General features: G+C 65.1%; 3 protein-coding genes across 5 annotated transcripts in view; 2 read left to right on the top strand and 1 right to left on the bottom strand.

The window, feature by feature from the left end:
• The window catches only part of CAMTA2 (calmodulin binding transcription activator 2), a 36,313-nt gene extending 34,679 nt beyond the window's left edge, over positions 1 to 1,634 (top strand). The window contains 1 exon segment of the mRNA XM_043503689.1: positions 227 to 1,634. Within this exon segment, the coding sequence (XP_043359624.1) occupies positions 227 to 290 (64 nt within the window). The 3' untranslated portion in view covers positions 291 to 1,634.
• Positions 1,635 to 2,195: 561 nt separating this feature from the next.
• SPAG7 (sperm associated antigen 7) lies at positions 2,196 to 7,665 on the top strand. The gene is given in 8 exon segments (XM_038386228.2): positions 2,196 to 2,353; positions 3,739 to 3,806; positions 3,925 to 4,002; positions 4,004 to 4,014; positions 4,503 to 4,587; positions 5,137 to 5,226; positions 5,465 to 5,621; positions 6,779 to 7,665. Coding segments are annotated over 8 exon segments (699 nt in total). The 5' UTR covers positions 2,196 to 2,262; the 3' UTR covers positions 6,898 to 7,665.
• A 421-nt stretch (positions 7,666 to 8,086) lies between these two features.
• On the bottom strand, positions 8,087 to 18,459 carry ENO3 (enolase 3). Of its 3 annotated transcripts, none has more exons than XM_043503710.1 (12): positions 18,443 to 18,459; positions 13,081 to 13,170; positions 12,746 to 12,841; positions 11,428 to 11,486; positions 10,968 to 11,037; positions 10,655 to 10,788; positions 10,277 to 10,499; positions 9,608 to 9,805; positions 9,302 to 9,503; positions 8,757 to 8,865; positions 8,609 to 8,667; positions 8,087 to 8,367 (listed from the first exon to the last, which is right to left on the bottom strand). In XM_043503710.1, the coding sequence occupies exons 2-12, from the start codon at positions 13,163 to 13,165 to the stop codon at positions 8,298 to 8,300; spliced, it is 1,305 nt and encodes a 434-aa protein (XP_043359645.1). In that variant the 5' UTR covers positions 13,166 to 13,170; positions 18,443 to 18,459; the 3' UTR covers positions 8,087 to 8,297. The 3 variants fall into 3 exon arrangements, with proteins under 3 accessions (XP_043359645.1, XP_038242106.1, XP_043359646.1); XM_038386178.2 differs by lacking the exon at positions 18,443 to 18,459 and adding an exon at positions 14,315 to 14,511 and having other exon boundaries at positions 13,081 to 13,167; XM_043503711.1 differs by lacking the exon at positions 18,443 to 18,459 and adding an exon at positions 14,328 to 14,391 and having other exon boundaries at positions 13,081 to 13,175.
• Between the last annotated feature and the right edge of the window lie 1,274 nt (positions 18,460 to 19,733).

Raw genomic sequence — 19,733 nt, 5'->3', positions numbered from 1 at the left:
GGGGCAGGGGGACCAACATGTGCTCTCACGAGATGGGAATCTGGCTCATTGGAGGGCTGGGGGGTGCGCTGGATGACAGGTAGGAGGGTGCACAAGTGTCCATACTCCCAGGGCTGGGATTGGGGCCTGGGGGGGCGTGGGGAACACCCATGGGGCGGGATTGAAGATTTGGGAGGTCATCGGGAACCCCCCACACCTCACCCCCATCTCTCTGTGCCCCCCGCAGGATGAAGGAACTCAAACAAAGCAAAGAGGTGGAAAGTTTACAGAAGCGAGGTCTGGCCACTTAGCGCCTCCCCCTGCGGCCTGCCAAAGCCCGGGGCAGCCATGCTGGAAACCCAGGCATCCGGGGTCAGCCACCCCCACCTTCGCTCCCCTTCTGAAACTGTGACGACGGAGTCTTAACCCCCTGGTGGCGATGGATTGTGGCCTCCCCTGGGGGGAGTCCGGGTCCCCCCGTCTTAACGATTGTGCAATAGAGCCTGGCTGGAGGGGAGCTGATTGGGGGACCAGGGGGTGATGGGAGCCCTTGGCTCGCTCTGCACACCAAGGGGGGTCCCCTGAGTTGGCCTGAAGGGGATGATGCAGCCATGCTGGGTGGGGGGATCTCTTCAGAACTGAGGTACCATCCATTGTAACCCCCATATCCTCCCCTACTCCCTTAATGTCACCGGATCTTTGTGCCAAGTTACCCCCGCCCAAGCTGGGAGCTAGGACATCTGGGTTCTCTCCCCGGCTCCGGGGTGAGAGCGGGGGGCCTGGTGGGTCAGAGCAGGGGGGGCTGGGTGCCAGGACGCCTGGGTTCTGTCCCTGGCTCTGGGAGGGGAATGGGGGCTGGTGCATTAGAGTGGGGGGGGGGCTGGGTGCCAGGATGCCTGGGTCCTGTCCCCTGGCTCTGGGCGAGGGGTCTGGTGCGTTGTCTTAAGTTGGTGGTGTTATACCCACTCCCCTCCGTACTTAAAGGGCCCTGTTTGCATTTCAGCCCCCTGTGACTGGCTCATCTCTCCCCCTAGCTGTCTCCCTCCCCCCTCAACCTGGGCTGGGGGGGTGGGGCAGGTTGTGCTGAGAACAACCCATCCCCTGGCTCTGGGTCCCTGCCCCACCTCCCAAGCTGCTGCTCCACCTGCCCGCAGCAGCCCCTCGGGCTGGTCTCCGTCGGGCCCTGGCCTCGGTCGCGCCCTGGGAGAGCGTGGGTCGGTCGTTTCCCCCGCCGTGGGGCAGCTGTGTATATATTAGAGAGCGGGGGGGGGGGGGGCTTGCTGAGAGAAACCTTCCCCAAGCCCCTACGGCTGCCCCCTCCCCCACTTGCTGTATAAAGCCTGTTTGTCCCCCGGCTGCACCCCCCCCCCACACACACACACCCCCTGTACATAGTTGTAATATATTGGGGGGAGGAACCCGCAACCTAAAATTATACTGAAGGATATATTTAAAAACAAATCTTGAAGCCGCTGGGGCCCCCCCCAGGGTGTGCGGCGGGGGGGGGGGAGGGAAAGAGGCGCAGGCCGGTAAACATTAAAACAACACCTGCCACCCCCAGCCCCGTGGTGTTCACCCCCCCGCTCCCCGAAATCTCTGTCCCCCACCTTTCTACCTTTTGCATGGGTTTGTTTGTACAAATTTACATTAAAAAGAAAGAAAAAAAAAAAACAAAAAACGCCCCCTTGAAGTCGCTGAGGGGCCGGGGCCGGGGGGGGGGCAAGGGGGATCGTCCCCAGGGTGGGGGAGCTCTGGCCGCGAGGGGTTTCTGTCCCCCCCCCGTGGGGAAATGCGACGCCCCCTGGGCCGGGCCTGCGGAACCAGCTGGACGTTACCCTGCGGGACTCCCCGCCGCAGGACGAGGGGGGGCTGGGATGCGGGGGGGCAGGTTCTCCCCCCTTACAGGACCGGCCCCGGTGGGGGGAGGGGGGCGACTAGTCCCCACCCCTGAGAATTGGGGGGGGGAGAGGGGGGTCCTGAACTTGGGGACCCAGGCACCCGGGAGGGGGAGGGGCTGCGTCCTTCCACCCTCTTTCTCCCCCCCCCCCCGCCCGCGTGGGCTGTGGGGGTGCGCGGCCCTGCGCCTCCCCTTTAATTCCCCTCCTATTATTTGTCCGCCGGCGCGGCCCCGCGCCTCCCCTTTAAGGCTCCCCGCTCGCGACTGCGCGGGGAGGGGGGCGGGGCTCCCCTCCTTCCCTTTCAACCCGCGGGCGCGGCGCGCGCGGGCGGCGGAAGGGGCGGGGCGCGGCGCGTGACGCGGCGGAAGGGGCGGGGCGCGGCGCGATGGCGGAGCTGGACCTGCTGGGCTCCATCCTCAGCGCCATGGAGCGGCCGCCCGGGCTCGGCGACCAGGAGACGCGGCGCCGCGCGCGAGGTCAGGGGTCACGGGGGCGGGGCCGCGGGGGGGGGGGGGGCCGAGGAGCGGGGAGCCCAGAACGCCCCGCGGCCCCGCCCTTGTCACAGAGCCCCGCCCAGCGCCCCCTGGCCCCGCCCACCTGTCCCATGGCCTCACCCCGCCCCCGGCCCATCGCCCCGCCCCTGAGACAGAGCCCCGCCCTTTAGCCCCGCCTCCGGCACTAAGCCCCGCCCCTACCCTCTGACCCCCCCCCCCAACGCCCAGTACACCATGGCCCGGCCCCCCCCCGAGCTCTTTCCATCACCCCCCACCCTGTAACCATATGGCCCTGACCCAGGGGGAGGGGCGCTGTACCGACCAGGCTATAAATAGACATAGGGGCGGGGGAGGGGCGCTGTACCGACCAGGCTATAAATAGACATAGGGGCGGGGGAGGGGCGCTGTACAGACCAGGCTATAAATAGACATAGGGGCGGGGGAGGGACGCTGTACAGACCAGGCTATAAATAGACATAGGGGCGGGGGAGGGACGCTGTACAGACCAGGCTTATAAATAGACATAGGGGGGGGGGAGGGGCGCTGTACCGACCAGACTAATAAATAGACATAGGGCGGGGGAGGGGCGCTGTACCGACCAGGCTATAAATAGACATAGGGCGGGGAGGGGCGCTGTACCGACCAGGCTATAATAGACATAGGGTGGGGGAGGGGCGCTGTACCGACCAGGCTATAAATAGACATAGGGTGGGGGAGGGGCGCTGTACCGACCAGACTATAAATAGACATAGGGGCGGGGGGAGGGGCGCTGTACCGACCAGGCTATAAATAGACATAGGGGCGGGGGAGGGGCGCTGTACAGACCAGGCTATAAATAGACATATGGGTGGGGGAGGGGCGCTGTACAGACCAGGCTATAAATAGACATAGGGGCGGGGGAGGGGCGCTGTACCGACCAGGCTATAAATAGACATAGGGGCGGGGGAGGGGCGCTGTACCGACCAGGCTATAAATAGACATAGGGGTGGGGGAGGGGCGCTGTACAGACCAGGCTATAAATAGACACCGACCCGAGGTTCCCGGCTTTGCGCCGACCCCGGTATCCTCCGGCGCCAGGACCCCCCTGCGGAGCCGGCGCCAGGCCCAGGACCCCGCCGGTCGCTACAGGGGGGCCTTACGGACTGAGCCACGCAGGGGAGACAGACCCAGCCCTGCCCCGCCATGGGGCTGGAGCTCTCAGCATCAGCAGGGGACCCTGCACCCCCCAGAGGCCGGGGTAACCCCAACTTACTGGGGGAGGGCACTTCTCCGAGGGCACCCAAAGGAGAGAACCCAGGAGTCCTAGCTCCCAGGCCCCCCGCTCTGACCCACCCAACCCTGAGCGGCGGATTCTCTCGCCCCGGCAGAACAAGCCGCCCGGCTGAAGAAGCTGCAGGAGCAGGAGAAGCGGCAGAAAGTGGAGTTCAGAAAGAGGGTGAGTGACCCACAGAGGCGGCCGTAGGGCCGGGTGGGAGCCGGCGCCCCCCAGAGGGGACAGGCCCCGTGCCCCATTCCCCGCCCCCCTGAGCCTTCCCTTCCGTGTCCCCTCGCAGATGGAGAAGGACGTGTCTGATTTCATCCAGGACACCACACAGACCAAAAAGAAATTCCAGCCTATGAACAAGCTTGAAACGCAGCATCCTGTGAGCCTCCCGGGGTGGGGGGGCCGCATGTGGGGTGGGGGGTATCTCAGCGCCGGGCGAGGGGTCCCCGTGTCACCGGCCGCCCCGCCCCGGAGATGGACGCGTCTCGGCGCCGGGCGAGGGGTCCCCATGTCACCCCCCCCCCGCCCCAGAGATGGACGTGTCTCGGCGCCGGGCGAGGGGTCCCCGGCCGCCCCGCCCCAGAGGTGGGCGCGTCTCGGCGCCGGGCGAGGGGTCCCCGGGTCCCCGGCCGCCCCGCCCCGGAGATGGACGCGTCTCGGCGCCGGGCGAGGGTCCCCGTGTCACCGGCCCCCCGCCCCAGAGGTGGGCGCGTCTCGGCGCCGGGCGAGGGGTCCCCGGGTCACCGGCCGCCCCGCCCCAGAGGGGGGCGCGTCTCGGCGCCGGGCGAGGGGTCTTTGGGCCCAGCCCCGGGAACGTTTGCTCCGTGTGTCAGTGAGTGTCGTGTTCTCCCCTCGCACGTGGCCCAGGCACGATGTGGTGGAAGTGGCCGGCCTGACGTCCTTCTCCTTCGGTGAGGACGAGGAGAGTCGTTATGTCATGATCTTTAAAAAGGTGAGCGACCCCCCCTCCCCCACATCCTGTCCTCCCAGAGCCGGAGAGAGAACCCAGGAGTCCGGGCTCCCAGGCCCCCCCTGCTCTAAACCCACCAGCCCCCACTCCCCTCCCAGAGCCAGGGAGAGGACCCAGGAGTCCGGGCTCCCAGGCCCCCCCTGCTCTAAACCCACCAGCCCCCCACTCCCCTCCCAGAGCCAGGGAGAGAACCCAGGAGTCCGGGCTCCCAGCCCCCCTGCTCTGACCCACCAGCCCCTACTCCCCTCCCAGAGCCAGGGAGAGAACCCAGGAGTCCGGGCTCCAGCCCCCCTGCTCTGACCCACCAGCCCTACTCCCCTCCCAGGGCTGGGGACAGAACCCAGGAGTCCTGGCTCCCAGCCCCCCCTGCTCTGACCCACCAGCCCCCACTCCCTTCCCAGAGCCAGGGAGAGAACCCAGGAGTGCTGTTGCCCTCGCGGTGTGGGGCTGGGGCCCGTGCTGGGGTGGGGGCAGCCTGGGGGAAGCTCTTGGGGCCATGGGGTGTCTCATGCTCTGCCCCCTGCCCCCCAGGAGTTTGCCCCGTCGGACGAGGAGCTGGAGGCCTATCGCTGCGGGGAGGAATGGGACCCACAGCGGGCCGAGGAGAAACGCCACCTCAAGGTGTGGGGGCCCCTCCGCCCTGGGCTCTGCTGGCCCCAGGGCTGGGGGGGGATCTTGGGGGGCTGGAGCGTCTCTCTCCCTGTCTCTCTTTGAGTGGGCAGGACTGTGGGGAGGGGGGGTCATCCTCACGGGCGGGGCCGAGGTGTCGCCTCCCTCGCTGTAGGGGGCGTGTCTTTCTCTAGGTGGGAGGGGTGGGGGCGTGTCCCTGCCCCATCTCACCCCACCCCCACCCCACCAGGAGCTGGCTCAGAGGGAGGCGGAGCAGGAGGCGCTGAGGGGCCCCGCCGTGGTGAACCCCAATACCGACTACAAGGACAAATACAGTCACCTCATCGGCAAGGAGGCCGCCAAGGACGCTGCCCACACCATGCAGGCCAACAAGGCCTACGGCTGCGGTGAGCGCCGGCCCGGACGCCTGGGTTCTCTCCCCGGCTCTGGGAGGGGAGCGGGGGCTGGTGGGTTAGAACGGGGGGGCTGGGAGACAGGACTCCTGGGTTCTCTCCCTGGCTCTGGGGGCGGGAATGGGGGATGCTGGATTAGAACAGGGGGGGCTGGGAACCAGGACTCCTGGGTTCTCTCTCTCTGGCTCTCGGAGGGGGTGGGGCCTGGTGGGTTAGAACAGGGGGGACTGGGAGCCAGGACTCCTGGGTTCTCTCCCTGGCTCTCGGAGGGGGTGGGGGCTGGTGGGTTAGAACAGGGGGGACTGGGAGCCATGACTCCTGGGTTCTCTCCCCGGCTCTGGGGGCGGGAATGGGGGCTGCTGGATTAGAACAGGGGGGGCTGGGAACCAGGACTCCTGGGTTCTCATTCTGGGAGGGGGTGGGGGCTGGTGGGTTAGAACGGGGGGGGGGCTGGGAGCCAGGACTCCTGGGTTCTCTCCCCGGCTCTGGGGGCAGAAATGGGGGATGCTGGATTAGAACGGGGGGGGCTGGGAGCCAGGACTCCTGGGTTCTCTCTCTGGCTCTCGGAGGGGGTGGGGGCTGGTGGGTTAGAACGGGGGGGGGGCTGGGAGCCAGGACTCCTGGGTTCTCTCCCTGGCTCTGGGAGGGGAGTGGGGGCTGGTGGGTTAGAGCAGGGGGGCTGGGAGCCAGGACTCCTGGGTTCTCTCCCTGGCTCTGGGGGTGGGAATGGGGGATGCTGGATTAGAACGGGGAACCAGGACTTTTGGGTTCTCATTCTGGGAGGGGGTGGGGGCTGGTGGGTTACAACGGGGGGGGGCTGGGAGCCAGGACTCCTGGGTTCTCTCCCTGGCTCTGGGAGGGGAGTGGGGGCTGGTGGGTTAGAGCAGGGGGGCTGGGAGCCAGGACTCCTGGGTTCTCTCCCTGGCTCTGGGGGTGGAATGGGGGATGCTGGATTAGAACGGGGAACCAGGACTTTTGGGTTCTCATTCTGGGAGGGGGTGGGGGCTGGTGGGTTACAACGGGGGGGGGCTGGGAGCCAGGACTCCTGGGTTCTCTCCCTGGCTCTCGGAGGGGGTGGGGGCTGGTGGGTTAGAACGGGGGGGGGCTGGGAGCCAGGACTCCTGGGTTCACACCCCCGCTCTCCTGTCCAGTTCCCGTGGCCAACAAGCGGGACACGCGCTCCATCGAGGAGGCCATGAACGAGATCCGGGCGAAGAAGAGGCTACGGCAGAGCGAGGACGAGGGGCCGGGCGGGGCTGGGACCTCCTAGTGCTGCCGCGGGGGGGGGGAAGAGCAGATCACAGGGAATGACCCCAAACCTGCGGCTGTGTGTGAACCTTGCTTGGGGCATCCTGGCTGGTGGGGGGGGGCTGCCCTGCCCCCCCACATTCCCAGTTTACTCCCCTCCCTCTGTATTTACCCACTAGCCTAGGAGAGTTTTTAGGATTTCAATGTGTGTGTGGGGGGGTATTTTAAGTGATTTGTTTGGAATTGTTTTTTCTCTCTAGTTATGGGGGGGGGGGAGAGTCTATTTTTGGGGTGTGTTGGGCCTGGGGGGGCGGGAGGCAGGGAATAGAGATCCGGGTGCAGCGTCGCCTTCCCCCACCAGAGGGCGCCTGGGGCCTCAGAACAGGCTGCAGCATCCCACTGCTGCCACCAGAGGGCACTGCTCGTATGGGGGGGTCCCCCAAACGTCTGAACTCCCTCCCCCACCCTTGGGGAAATTAGCCTGTGCGAGAGCCGGAGGAAAGGGGCTGGGATCCCTGCCGGGGGGGGGGGCGGTGGCTGCCTGGGGGTAATTTTAATCTGTTCTCTTCGCTGGGAGCTCGCGGCCCCTCAGCTAATGGGTGGGGGCAGGGGCGGGGATTTGCTTGTTATTTAACTGTAAATAGAATCAATCCCCAGGCCCAGAGCTCTGAGCAGGGGGCAGCCAGATCCCCTCCCAGCAATGTGTTGTGGGGTGCATGCCCCCCCATGTGTGGTAATGGGGGGGCTGCAGGAGCATCACCCTAATAAACCTGTCTCTGTTGAATCATGATCAGCCTGCCTCCTCCTGCCAGGGTGGGGTTTTGGAGCGACTTGGTGTGAGCGGGGCTGGGAGCAGCTGTGTGTCAGGGGGCCTGTACTGCACCCCCTGGAGATTCCCCATCCCGCCAACAGCACTGGGTCCCGCCAGCGTCAAGCTGCCAGGGGTCTCTGCAGCAGCCATTGGGATGGGAACGATCACTGCGGGAGACCCCCACCCCTGCCCCCCGCCCCCCTCACTGCATCCGCTGCTCCCTTGTGGGGGCAGAACCTTTGTCACTCTCACCTCACCCCTTACATCCCCCTCCCAGAGCAGGGGAGAGAACCCAGGAGTCCTAGCTCCCAGCCCCCCCTCTTCTTACCCACCAGGCCCCCCACAAGCTAGGATTGAACCCAGGCGTCCTGGCCCCCAGGAAAGAACCACACCGAGCCGCTGTCTGTCCAGGTGTCTTTATTCAAAGGCCAGCCCCGGAGAGACCGCGGGACAATGGGGCTGGACCGAGTGGCGCCGGCACTCGCTGGTCACGTCACGCTGCCCTGGGGGGAGCCCCGGTGGCGAGGGTCCAGGCCGGGCCCCGTCCCTTCGGTGCCGCCCCCGCCGTGGGGCAGGGCCGTGCCGACGCTGGGGGGGCACGGACAAGGGGTTCACTTGGCACGAGGGTTCCTGAACTTGCGCCCGGCAAAGTGAGCTTTGGCGCCCAGGGCCTCCTCGATCCTGGGGGGAGATAGGGAAGGGGGTGAGCTCTGGGGAGGTTCAGCTGGGGGGATCCTGTGCCCCATTCGCCGCCCCCCCTGAACCAGCCAGTCTCCGCCCTGGGGCTGGGTAGGAGACAGCACCCCCGCCTGAGGGCACAGGCCCCTGGCCCCATTTCCTGCCCCCCTGAACCAGTCAGTGCCCGCCCTGGGGCCGGATGGGAGCCGGCGCCCCCCAGGGGGGACAGGCCCCAGCCCGTTACCTCATCAGCTGATTGTATTTAGCCAGGCGCTCAGATCGGCAGGGGGCTCCAGTCTTAATCTGTGGGGAGAGGTAGAGCCAGGGTTAGGGGCTCAGGGCGCCTGTGGGGGCTGTAGGTGAAGGGGGGGTGCAGCCCCTCCACTGCTCACCTGCCCTGTGCAGAGCCCCACCACCAGGTCCGCGATGAAGGTGTCTTCAGTCTCCCCGGAGCGGTGACTGACCATCACCCCCCAGCCGCTGCTCTGGGCCAGCTTGCACCTGGGAGGGAACGGGGGGAGAAGGGTGTCCATGGGTGCTGCTGTGTGTGTGTGGGGGAATCCAAATCTAACCCCTTCCCCCCCATGTGAGAGAATCCAGGAGTCCTGGCTCCCAGCCCCCCTGCTCTAACCCACCACCCTCCCAGTGCCAGGGAGAGAACCCAGGAGTCCTGGCTCCCAGCCCCCCTGCTCTAACCCACCACCCTCCCAGTGCCAGGGAGAGAACCCAGGAGTCCTGGCTCCCAGCCCCCCTGCTCTAACCCACCACCCTCCCAGTGCCAGGGAGAGAACCCAGGAGTCCTGGCTCCCAGCCCCCCTGCTCTAACCCACCACCCTCCCAGTGCCAGGGAGAGAACCCAGGAGTCCTGGCTCCCAGCCCCCATAGGCCCAGTTAGAGCTGGCCTGGGCCGCCCAGTGTGCCCCCCCCAGCGGCTCACGCCTGGATGGACTCGGTGACGGAGCCGATCTGGTTGACTTTGAGCAGGAGGCAGTTGCAGGCCTTCAGCTCCACGGCCTTCTGGATGCGTTTGGGGTTCGTGACTGTCAGGTCGTCCCCCACAATCTGGATGGGCACCTGGGTCAGGAACTTCCGCCAGGTCTCCCAGTCGTCCTGGTCGAAGGGGTCCTCGATGGAGACCACTGGGGGGGCAGGCACAAGGTTGGAGCCAGCCCCCCGAGAGGGGACAGGCCCCCGCCCCATTCCCCGCCCCGGGGCCGGGGGCGAGCCGGGACAGGCCCCTCACCGGGGTAATTCTTGATGAAGCTCTGGTACAGCTCGCCCAGCTTCTCCCCGCTGATGTGGCGGGCGGGGTCGTCGGGGGATTTGAAGTCCAGGTCGTACTTCCCGCCGCGGAAGAACTCGGAGGCGGCAACGTCCATCCCGATCACCACCTTGTCGGGGTACCCGGCCTTCTCGATGGCCGACTTCAGCAGCTCCAGCGCTGGGGAGGAGGCGAACAGGCGACGGGTGAGCCCTAGGGACACACGTGGGGTGCCCCATCCCAGAGGTGGGCGCGTCTCAGCACCGGCCGCGGGGTCCCCGTGTCACTGGCCGCCCCGCCCTGCCCCAGAGGTGGGCGCGTCTCGGCGCCGGGGTCCCTGTAGACTGTGACCTTTCCTGGCCCAGCAATGCTCACCGTGCTCCCTGCGGCTCCGGTTACCAGCAGCTGCACTAATTATGGCTGCGACCTTTGACGAGGGAATCGGGAGCTGAGGCGAAAACCCAGCCTGAGAAAGTCTTGAAACCCAACCGCAGGCCTATAAGTAGCTGCTCCCCCCTTCCTGTCAATCCGCAGCCAGGGAGTGGAGTGGGAGAGAACCCAGGAGTCCGGGCTCCCAGCCCCCCCCCTGCTCTAACCCACCAGCCCCCACTCTCCTCCCACAGCCAGGGAGAGAACCCAGGCATCCGGTACCTTCATTGTTCTCCAGGATGTTGGGGGCGAAGCCGCCCTCGTCCCCCACATTGGTGGCGTCCTTGCCGTACTTGGCCTTGATGACGGCCTTCAGGTTGTGGTAGACCTCGGCCCCGATGCGCATGGCCTCCTTGAAACTGGCCGCCCCCACCGGCAGGATCATGAACTCCTGCATGGCCAGCTTGTTCCCCGCGTGGGAGCCCCCATTGATCACATTGAACGCCTGCCGGGGGAGGGGGGACAGCATAGAACCCAGGCGTCCTGGTCCCCAGGTGTCACTGAACCCCACTCTCCTCCCAGAACCAGGGAGAGAACCCAGGAGTCCTGGCTCCCAGCCCCCCCCCCCCAAGAGGAACCCCAGTGTCCGGGGGCTCTCACCGGGACAGGCAGGATGAGCTCAGCGTTGCCAGCCAGGTCAGCGATGTGGCGGTAGAGGGGCACCCCTTTTTCCGCAGCCCCAGCCTTACACACCGCCAGAGACACCCCCAGGATGGCATTGGCCCCAAACTTGGCTGTGGGGGGAAGACAGACAGGGTTAGCGCCCCTCCCCCCACTACAGTCAGGTAACAGGGAGGGATCAGCAGGGGGCAGGAAAGGGGTGGGCTGCGGTTTGGTGAGGGGGCTGGAGGTGAAGGGGCCAGAGGGGGAATTGGGGGCTGGCAGAGGGTCGGTGGCGTTGTCTCTCACTCACATTTGTTCTCTGTCCCATCCAGGTCGATCATGAGTTTGTCGATTTTCTCCTGCTCCACAACACTGAGTTTCTGGGATGTGGGGGGGGTAAACAGTGGGGGGGGGTCACACAGGCACCATGGGTAGGTGTCCCCCACATCCAGGACCTCACCCCGCTGCCTCCCCTACTCTGCCAGGTGCCAGCCCCCCAAACACCACCTGTACATACAGCCCCCCAGACACCACCCTATACACAGCCTGTTGTACCCAGGGACCCCGCCACAACGTATCTAGTCCCCTTCCCCAGCTAACCCCATTCCTGGGCCTCCCTCTAATACCCAGATACGCCCTCCCCAAGGATCCCCATGTCCTCTGGGCCTCCCCCCATAGCCAGGTACCCTCTGGTACCCCTCCATACCCGTGTACTGCCCAGACCCCCAGTACATGAGTACCCCCTACAGGCGTGAGCAGGGGGTGATTACCTTCTCCAGGAGGGCAGGCACAATGATTTTGTTGATATGTTCAACAGCCTTCAGCACCCCTGGGTGGGGAGGACAGAGATGTTGTATCCAGCTGGTCTCTACAGCCCCACCCATTACCCCAGTGCCCCCGCATCCATCCCAGCTGGCCACCTAGCCCTTAGTCATTTAGACAAGCCCAGATTTCCATGGGATGTCCTGGGAGTTCATTTTAGGAGATCGGGAGCTTTATTTAAATTAATTAACTACATACTAACAAACCACCCAAGAATGCACCAACCAGCACTTTTAACCAGCCAATGAGCCAACCAACCAATTAAATCAGCCAACCAATGAATGAACCAGTCAACACAACCAACCAGTAACCTCTCAGCCAACCAGCCAATTAAGCTCTCAGTCAAGACTACCAACCGGTCAACCAATCAACCTCACAGCCAGCCAACAAACCAACCAACCAGCCAATGAACATCTCAGCCAACCTGCCAACCCTACCAACCAACCAACCAGTCAATGAACCTCTTGGCCAACCAGCCAACCCTACCAACCAACCAACCAGCCAATGAACATCTCAGCCAACCTGCCAACCCTACCAACCAACCAACCAGTCAATGAACCTCTTGGCCAACCAGCCAACCCTACCAACCAACCAACCAGCCAATGAACATCTCAGCCAACCTGCCAACCCTACCAACCAACCAACCAGTCAATGAACCTCTTGGCCAACCAGCCAACCCTACCAACCAACCACCAGCCAATGAACATCTCAGCCAACCTGCCAACCCTACCAACCAACCAACCAGTCAATGAACCTCTTGGCCAACCAGCCAACCCTACCAACCAACCAACCAGCCAATGAACATCTTAGCCAACCTGCCAACCCTACCAACCAACCAACCAGTCAATGAACCTCTTGGCCAACCAGCCAACCCTACCAACCAACCAACCAGCCAATGAACATCTCAGCCAACCTGCCAACCAACTAGCCAATGAACCTCTTGGCCAACCAGCCAACCAGCCAATGAACCTCTCAGCCACCCCTATGAACAAGGCAAGAAACCCATCCCTGAATCCACGGGCTGCTCCCAGGGGCTTGCGCCAGCAACTCCTGCTGGGGTGACTAGAAGCGTCCCCCCCTGACCCCAATAGGGGTTCAAGATTTTTATCACCTCTGGACATGTGTCCCGCAAGCAGCAGCGCCTTGAACTAACCCTGACTTTGGATGGAGGGGAGTGGGGATGGAGGACAGGGTGTGTGGGGAGGGAGGGATAAATCTTCCTGCCTCTGGTTAGCATCAGCCCCCCCTCCCCCGAGGGCCCCTCACCTTTGCCCAGGTATCGGGACTTGTCCCCGTCCCGCAACTCCAGAGCCTCATAGATGCCAGTGGAGGCGCCGCTGGGGACGGCGGCCCGGAAACGACCTGGGGGGAGAAGCAGGGGGAGTAACTAACATGGGGTTCCCCCCACAGCCAGGGGAGCCTGACACCCACCAGCCTCCCCCATCCTGCCTCGGGATCCCCCTGAACCCCAGCCGTGGGATTACCCACCCTGTCCCCACAGGAATCCCCCCCTGCATGTACTCAAGCCCTCCCCCCACATGCACACTCCAGCCCACTCCTCCCTCTCCACACCCCAGCCCCCCTTGCCCCCCCCGACGCACCCTTGGCCGTGTGCAGATCCACCTCAACCGTGGGGTTCCCACGGGAGTCCAGGATCTCACGGGCGTAGATCTTCTGGATGGACATGGCTGGTGGGAGAAAAACAGAGGGGTGGCAGGGGGCTTGGAAAAGCACATGCCCCAGGCTGGTCCCCCCACATACACAGCCACCCCGTCCCAGAGCCGGGGAGAGAACCCAGGAGTCCTGGCTCCCAGCCTCCCCCGCCCACTCTAACCCACCAGCCCCCACCCCCTCCCAGAGCCCGGGGAGAGAACGCAGGAGTCCTGGCTCCCAGCCCCCTGCTCAAATGCACCAGCCCCCACTCCCCTCCCAGAGCCCGGGGGGCGGAGAGAACCCAGGAGTCCTGGCTCCTAGTCCCACCCACCCTGGACCCTCCGTCCAATCCGGAGCAGGTCTGAACCTTTCAACATTCACACCACCACACCCACACCCTGGGCAGCTGCCAGGGTTAAAAATAGACCCACACACAGCCGGAGGGCCGGCCGCTGGAGGAAGAGGTCACCGCATCCCCTGATAGCGGGGAGCCTGCAGCTGGGGCCCACACAGGGGCAGGCCCTGGCCTCCCCTACCCCAACCCTGCCAGTGCCCCTCACTCCCGACCCACAGCCCCTCTAGCCCAGCTCTGCTCCCCACCAGCTCTGCCGGTGCCCCTCACTCCCGACCCACAGCCCCTGCTAGCCCAGCCCTGACCCCCCGAGCCCTGCCGGTGCCCCTCACTCCCGACCCACAGCCCCTGCTAGCCCAGCCCTGACCCCCCGAGCCCTGCCGGTGCCCCTCACTCCCGACCCACAGCCCCTGCTAGCCCAGCCCTGACCCCCCGAGCCCTGCCGGTGCCCCTCACTCCCGACCCACAGCCCCTCTAGCCCAGCCCTGCCCCCCACCAGCTCTGCCGGTGCCCCTCACTCCCGACCCACAGCCCCTGCTAGCCCAGCCCTGCTCCCCACCAGCTCTGCCGGTGCCCCTCACTCCCGACCCACAGCCCCCTGCTAGCCCAGCCCTGGGCTCCCCCGCAGCCCTGCTGGTGCCCCTCACTCCCGACCCACAGCCCCTGCTAGCCCAGCCCTGCCCCCCCAACCCTGCCAGTGCCCCTCATTCCCGACCCACAGCTCCTGCTACCCCAGCCCTGCCCCCCCCCAAGCCCTGCCGGTGCCCCTCCCTCCTGCCCCTCCAAAGGGGAAATGGACCAGAGGGGAGGACCCTGGCCCTTGTACTCACTTGGTAGGATCTTGTCTCGTCTCCGGTCGGTGGCTGTCAGGGGGGTGGGCAGCTGACAGTGCCCAGGTGGTGGCTGCCCCCTCTCTTTTATACCCAAGGTCCCTGGCATCCTCCGCCCACCCAGGGCCAGTTAGGGACTGTCTGTAAGTGCCCTGCCCGTGTGGGGACAGGCCAACCCCAGACAGGCCATTGGCACCCACACAAATATGTGGCTCCGTGAAAGATCCCAGTGTCCCTCACGCACAGCACCACCCCTCCCAGAGCCGGGGAGAGAACCCAGGAGTCCTGGCTCCCAGTCCCCCCTGCTCTAACCCCCCAGCCCGCACTCCCCTCCCAGAGCCGGGGAGAGAACCCAGGAGTCCTGGCTCCCAGCCCCCCTGCTCTAACGCACCAGCCCCCACTCCCCTCCCAGAGCCGGGGAGAGAACCCAGGAGTCCTGGCTCCCAGTCCCCCCTGCTCTAACCCACCAGCCCCCACTCCCCTCCCAGAGCTGGGGAGGGAACCCAGGAGTCCTGGCTCCCAGCCCCCCCTGCTCTAACCCACCAGCCCCCACTCCCCTCCCAGAGCCGGGGAGAGAACCCAGGAGTCCTGGCTCCCAGCCCCCTCTGCTCTAACCCACCAGTCCCCCCTCCCCTCCCAGAGCCAGGGAGAGAACCCAGGAGTCCGGGCTCCCAGCCCCCTGCTCTAACCCACCAGCCCCCACTCCCCTCCCAGAGTCGGGGAGAGAACCCAGGAGTCCGGGCTCCCAGGCCCCCCCCTGCTCTAACCACCAGCCCCCACTCCCCTCCCAGAGCCCGGATAGAATCAGGCACTGGGGCATTCGGAGACTCCCCCCACCCCTCCTTCTCTGACAGGTCATTAGCCATGGGTCCCTCAGAGGCTTTCTCCTGTGGGGCAATGGGGGTGGGGACGGGGGTTGCCCTGTACTGGGCTGACCGTGGCCTCTGTGAGATTCTGTGGGTCGGCTCGGGGGGGGGGAGGGTGCATCGGGCCTGGTGAGGACAAGGAAGGAGGCGGGATTTGACCCGAATCCTCCACACACCCCGTTCCCTGGGCTGGACAAGGCCCCTGTCTCTGCAGAGCACCCGCCCTACACACCCCTTGGGGCCCACTGGGGCAGCTCCCAGAACCCACAGCCTGTCCCATCTGGGGGGCACCAGCTCCCACCCGGCCCCAGGGGGGACTGGCTGGCTCAGGGGGGTGGGGAATGGGGCAGGGGCCTGTCCCCTCTGGGGGGTGCCAGCTCCCTCCTGGCGCCAGAGGGGGACTGGCTGGCTCAGGGAGGTGGGGAATGGGGCTGGGGCCTCACATGACTGCAGATGTGAAGGCAAAGTCAGGGGGGCTCTGACCCTGGCACCCCTTCAAGGGGATGCTCTTTCCCCGTTGCTCATTCCTATGGGGGCTCCCCACCCCCACCTGGCCGTGCAGGCCTCTCCAGACGGCCGGGGCCCCTTGAGCTGGTCTCTAGCCCTATATTTAGCCCCCCGGCTAGTTCGCTAAAGGTCAGAGATCCAGGGCGCCCGTTCCAAGCAGCGGGGAAAGGACACGGCAACCTGAGACGCTCGCCTCACATAGCACGTGGGGGGGGGTCCCCTTCCTGGGGCTGCTGGGATGTAGGGGTTCGGAGTGACACTGGGGGGCAGGGGGGGTCTCCATCCATTCGTACCAGCCCCACTGAGAACCTGAACCCTGAATGCATCACATTGCCCCGTCTGGTGGGTTAGAGCAGGGGGTGGGGGGGCCAGGACTCCTGGGTTCTCTCCCCGGCTCTGGGAGGGGAGCGGAGGCTGGTGGGTTAGAGCAGGGGGGGCTGGGAGCCAGGACACCTGGGTTCTCTCTGCGGCCCCTGGAGGTGAGGATCATGACTGTAGCCAGTCTCCCATCACCAGCCTGGGGCTCCTTTCCTTGAATATTTTATTAAGATAATGTTGAAGTAAAAAGAAAACGGTTCAGTGAGTTTACGGTTCCAGTTCATATGGTCCAATGACAAAAGTCTCTCAGTCCCTTTCCCGTGGTTGATGCACGATGTCGTACCGGCTCACACTCCGGGTACTGTCAGTGGCCGGTGATGTGTTCGATGTAGACGTCCCTGGACCATCGGATGGCGTCCGAGACCATGGGGTACCGCATGAGCCGAGCGTAGCGTCGACCGATCCCGCAGGTCCGCAGCACACGCTCGTTGCAGGGGTCCCAGGTGCCCAGGGCTCCGACAATCAGGGCGTCCATCTGCACAATCTACAATGTGTATCCGCCCCACACGGCTTTCAGGAGTGGGGGGCGCTACCCAGTGGCCATGTCGGGAAATCCACCCGCTTTTTAGGATAGAACCAGTGTCCCCAGGCAAGATTCGTTCCTTAATGCTGGGGTGGGGACTGGCTGGCTCAGAGGGGCAGGGAATGGGGCATGGGGCCTGTCCGCGCTAGGGGGCGCCGGCTCCCATCCAGCCCCAGGGCGAGGACTGGCTGGCTCAGGGGTCAGGGAATGGGGCCCGGGGCGGGGACCAGCTGGCTCTGGCCCGTCTGTTTGCAACCCGCTTCCATTTCCAGGTGACTCAGGCTCTGGGAATTCCCCCGCCCCCGCCCCATGCAATGCTCCGAGGTAGGGCTCATTGCCCGGAGAGGGGTGTCCTGCACCCCTGATGGCCGGGCCGGGTCCCCGCAGGCTCCCGGAGCCAAGGGCCCTGCCCCAGGAACCGGGGCAGAATTGCACCTGACCGGGCTGCCAACTGGCTCTGGGGTGTGGAGCGGGACAGGCGTGACTCAGGGTGTAGATGGGAGCGTCCGGGTTGCCAGGAGTGGGGGGGGGCTCACCCCAGGGAGTCAGGGCTGGGCCCAGTGCTTTGCTGGGGGGCAGGGGGTTTGGGAGGACAGAGGCGCTTGCTTTCAAATGAGCCCAGCTGAACCCTCGGTCCTTGGAAATTCACAGGCCCCAGTGCCACCAACCAGCAAGTGAACCCCGGCGTCCTGGGAAAACTCCAAAGGGGATAATTACCTGCTCCCAGCTCCGGGGACAGAACCCAGGAGTCCTGGTTCCTTCCCAGCGCCACTCCCCTCCCAGAGCTGGGGAGAGAACCCAGGAGTCCTGGCTCCCAGCCCCCCCTGTTCTCATCCACCATCCCCCACTCTCCTCCCAGAGCCGGGGAGAGAACCCAGGAGTCCTGGCTCCCAGGCCCCCTGCTCTAATCCACCAGCCCCCACTCTCCTCCCAGAGCCGGGGAGAGAACCCAGGAGTCCTGGTTCCTTCCCAGCGCCACTCCCCTCCCAGAGCTGGGGAGAGAACCCAGGAGTCCTGGCTCCCAGGCCCCCTGCTCTAATCCACCATCCCCCACTCTCCTCCCAGAGCTGGGGAGAGAACCCAGGAGTCCTGGCTCCCAGGCCCCCTGCTCTAATCCACCAGCCCCCACTCCCCTCCCAGAGCTCTGGTTTTCCTATCAAGTCTTGAGGAATCCACAAATCTCCCCAGCTGGTTTTACTGCCCCCCAGGAAGGGGCCCTGAGACAGATGCCCCAATGTACTGGCTGGGCCCCCCAGCAGAAAGGCCCTGGGGTCAGGGTGGGGGGATAAAATGCTTATCTGGAAAGCTCATCACAGGGGCTCAGGGTGACTAATCTAATTGGCCCACTGATAAGATAAGGAGCTCAGGGGATATGGAGCCTGCTTACTCCAGAGCATGCCAGGCTACCTGTGTCACCAGCCGCCCCACCCCAGAGGTGGCCGCATCTCGGCGCCGGGTGAGGGGTCCCAGTGTCACCAGCCCCCCATACCCCAGAGCTGGCTGCATCTTGGCACCGGGCGAGGGGTCCCCGTGTCACCGGCCGCCCCGCCCCAGAGGTGGGCGCATCTCGGCGCCGGGCGAGGGGTCCCCGGGTCACCGGCCGCCCCGCCCCAGAGATGGGCGCATCCCAGCAGCGCTGGGCCGGGGTGGAGGGGGCAGCATGTGGCTGTGGAGTGTAAGGGTGGAATAGGGCCCTGGGCCCCTTGCAAGAGGGCCGGAGCGCCCGGACTGGACCGACCCCCTCCCCAGCCCCAATGCCCCTCCCCCCACCGACAGGAAGTGAAACTCTCTGCCCCTCCCCCCCCCGAAAAAAAGTTGGGTCGAAGAACAAGAGAGGAAAAGTTTTGCAGACTGTGTCCCTCCGCCAAATAGTCCCGCCCGGGCGTCTGACGCAGACACGGGGACGGGCCAATGGGAGCCCGCGTCTCTGGGTGCGGGAGGGTTCCCCCTCCCCCCGCTTTGGGCGCTGTGTGGCCTGGTATGTCTGATTGGACATGGGGGGGGAGGGGCGGAGTCACACTTGTGTTCGCATGTCAGCTTGTGGGGGTGGGGGTTCACATGTATGTCCTGGCGTGTGCGGGGCGCATGTGCGATTTGCATGGGTGCGGGGGTACATGTATGTGGATGCAACATGAGCTGACACGCGTGTGTGTTTTGTCACGTGTGGCCGGTGGGTGCAGCGGGTTGGCTCCATGGAGCCCAGGCCGGGCGCTTGCACGCCACCATGTAGACCCGAGTTTTTGTGCATGTGTGTGGGGAGGGGGGAGATGCCATGTAATGGCGTGTGCATGTTCATATGTGTCCACACATGGCCTGTGCTTTGCCTACGCACCCAAAGACGTGGGATCTCCCCAGGTTCCCAGGGCATCGGGCTGGGGCAGTGGGGGGCCCTCTGGACACGCAGCTTGTGTGTGTGTTATTCTGAACACGTGTGTTGACATGTATGATGTGTGCCTGTGGGAGGGGGACACAGGCGAGTCGCCCCGCATGCCTCGGGGAGGCCCATCTTGGACTGGATGCATGGGGGGGGTCAGACCCATATGCGCTGAGGGGAGGGATCGCCCCATTTGCTGTGGGGATGAGGGGAGGGATTGAATGACACAGAGGGGCTCTTGGGGGGCACATGTGGGGGAGGATGCACAGTGGAAAATGAGGGTTCCTGGGGTGCACATGGGGGAGGGGTTGCCAGGCAGAAAGCAGAGGTTTAGATGGAGCATGGTGGAAAGGGGATGCCCTGCCTAAAACTGGGTACATGGGGAGGGGGAAGTTTTTGCAATGCAAATAAAGGGGACCTCCAGGGGGATGCAGTGTGAAAAGGGGACCCTTAGCAGGGGCATAAGAGGAAAGGGAGGTGCATTCAAAGAGGGGATCCCTTGGGGGCCACAGTGTTGAACGGGGACCCTTAGTGGGTGCATGAGAAGAAATGGGTGCAAACAGGGGACCCCAGGGGGCACATGAAGGGGGAAAGGTGCAGTGTGAAAAGGGGACCCCTGGTGGGGCATGAGAGAAAGGGGGAGCAGTGTGAAAAGGAGACCTCTGGGGGGTGCATGAGGGGGAGCGGGGGTGCAGAGTGAAAAGGAGATCTCTGGGGGCACATGAGGAGAAAAGGAGGTGCAGTGTGAAAAGGGGCCTCTGGGGGGTGCAT

The sequence above is a fragment of the Dermochelys coriacea genome, chromosome 28 (assembly GCF_009764565.3).
Source record: "Dermochelys coriacea isolate rDerCor1 chromosome 28, rDerCor1.pri.v4, whole genome shotgun sequence".
Lineage (NCBI taxonomy): Eukaryota > Metazoa > Chordata > Testudines > Dermochelyidae > Dermochelys > Dermochelys coriacea.
The sequence above is the reverse complement of the archived record's forward strand: the minus strand, read 5'-3'. Positions and strand labels throughout refer to the sequence as shown.

Excerpts from the sequence above, each read along its gene's own strand:
- ENO3 (XM_038386178.2), bottom strand. The coding sequence starts at position 14,423 with ATGCCAGGGACCTTGGGTATAAAAGAGAGGGGGCAGCCACCACCTGGG. Across the intron at positions 9,806-10,276 it reads CATCCTGGAGAACAATGAAG|CGCTGGAGCTGCTGAAGTCG; the intron begins GTACCGGATGCC and ends CCTCCTCCCCAG. Across the intron at positions 8,368-8,608 it reads AAATACAATCAGCTGATGAG|GATCGAGGAGGCCCTGGGCG; the intron begins GTAACGGGCTGG and ends ATCTCCCCCCAG.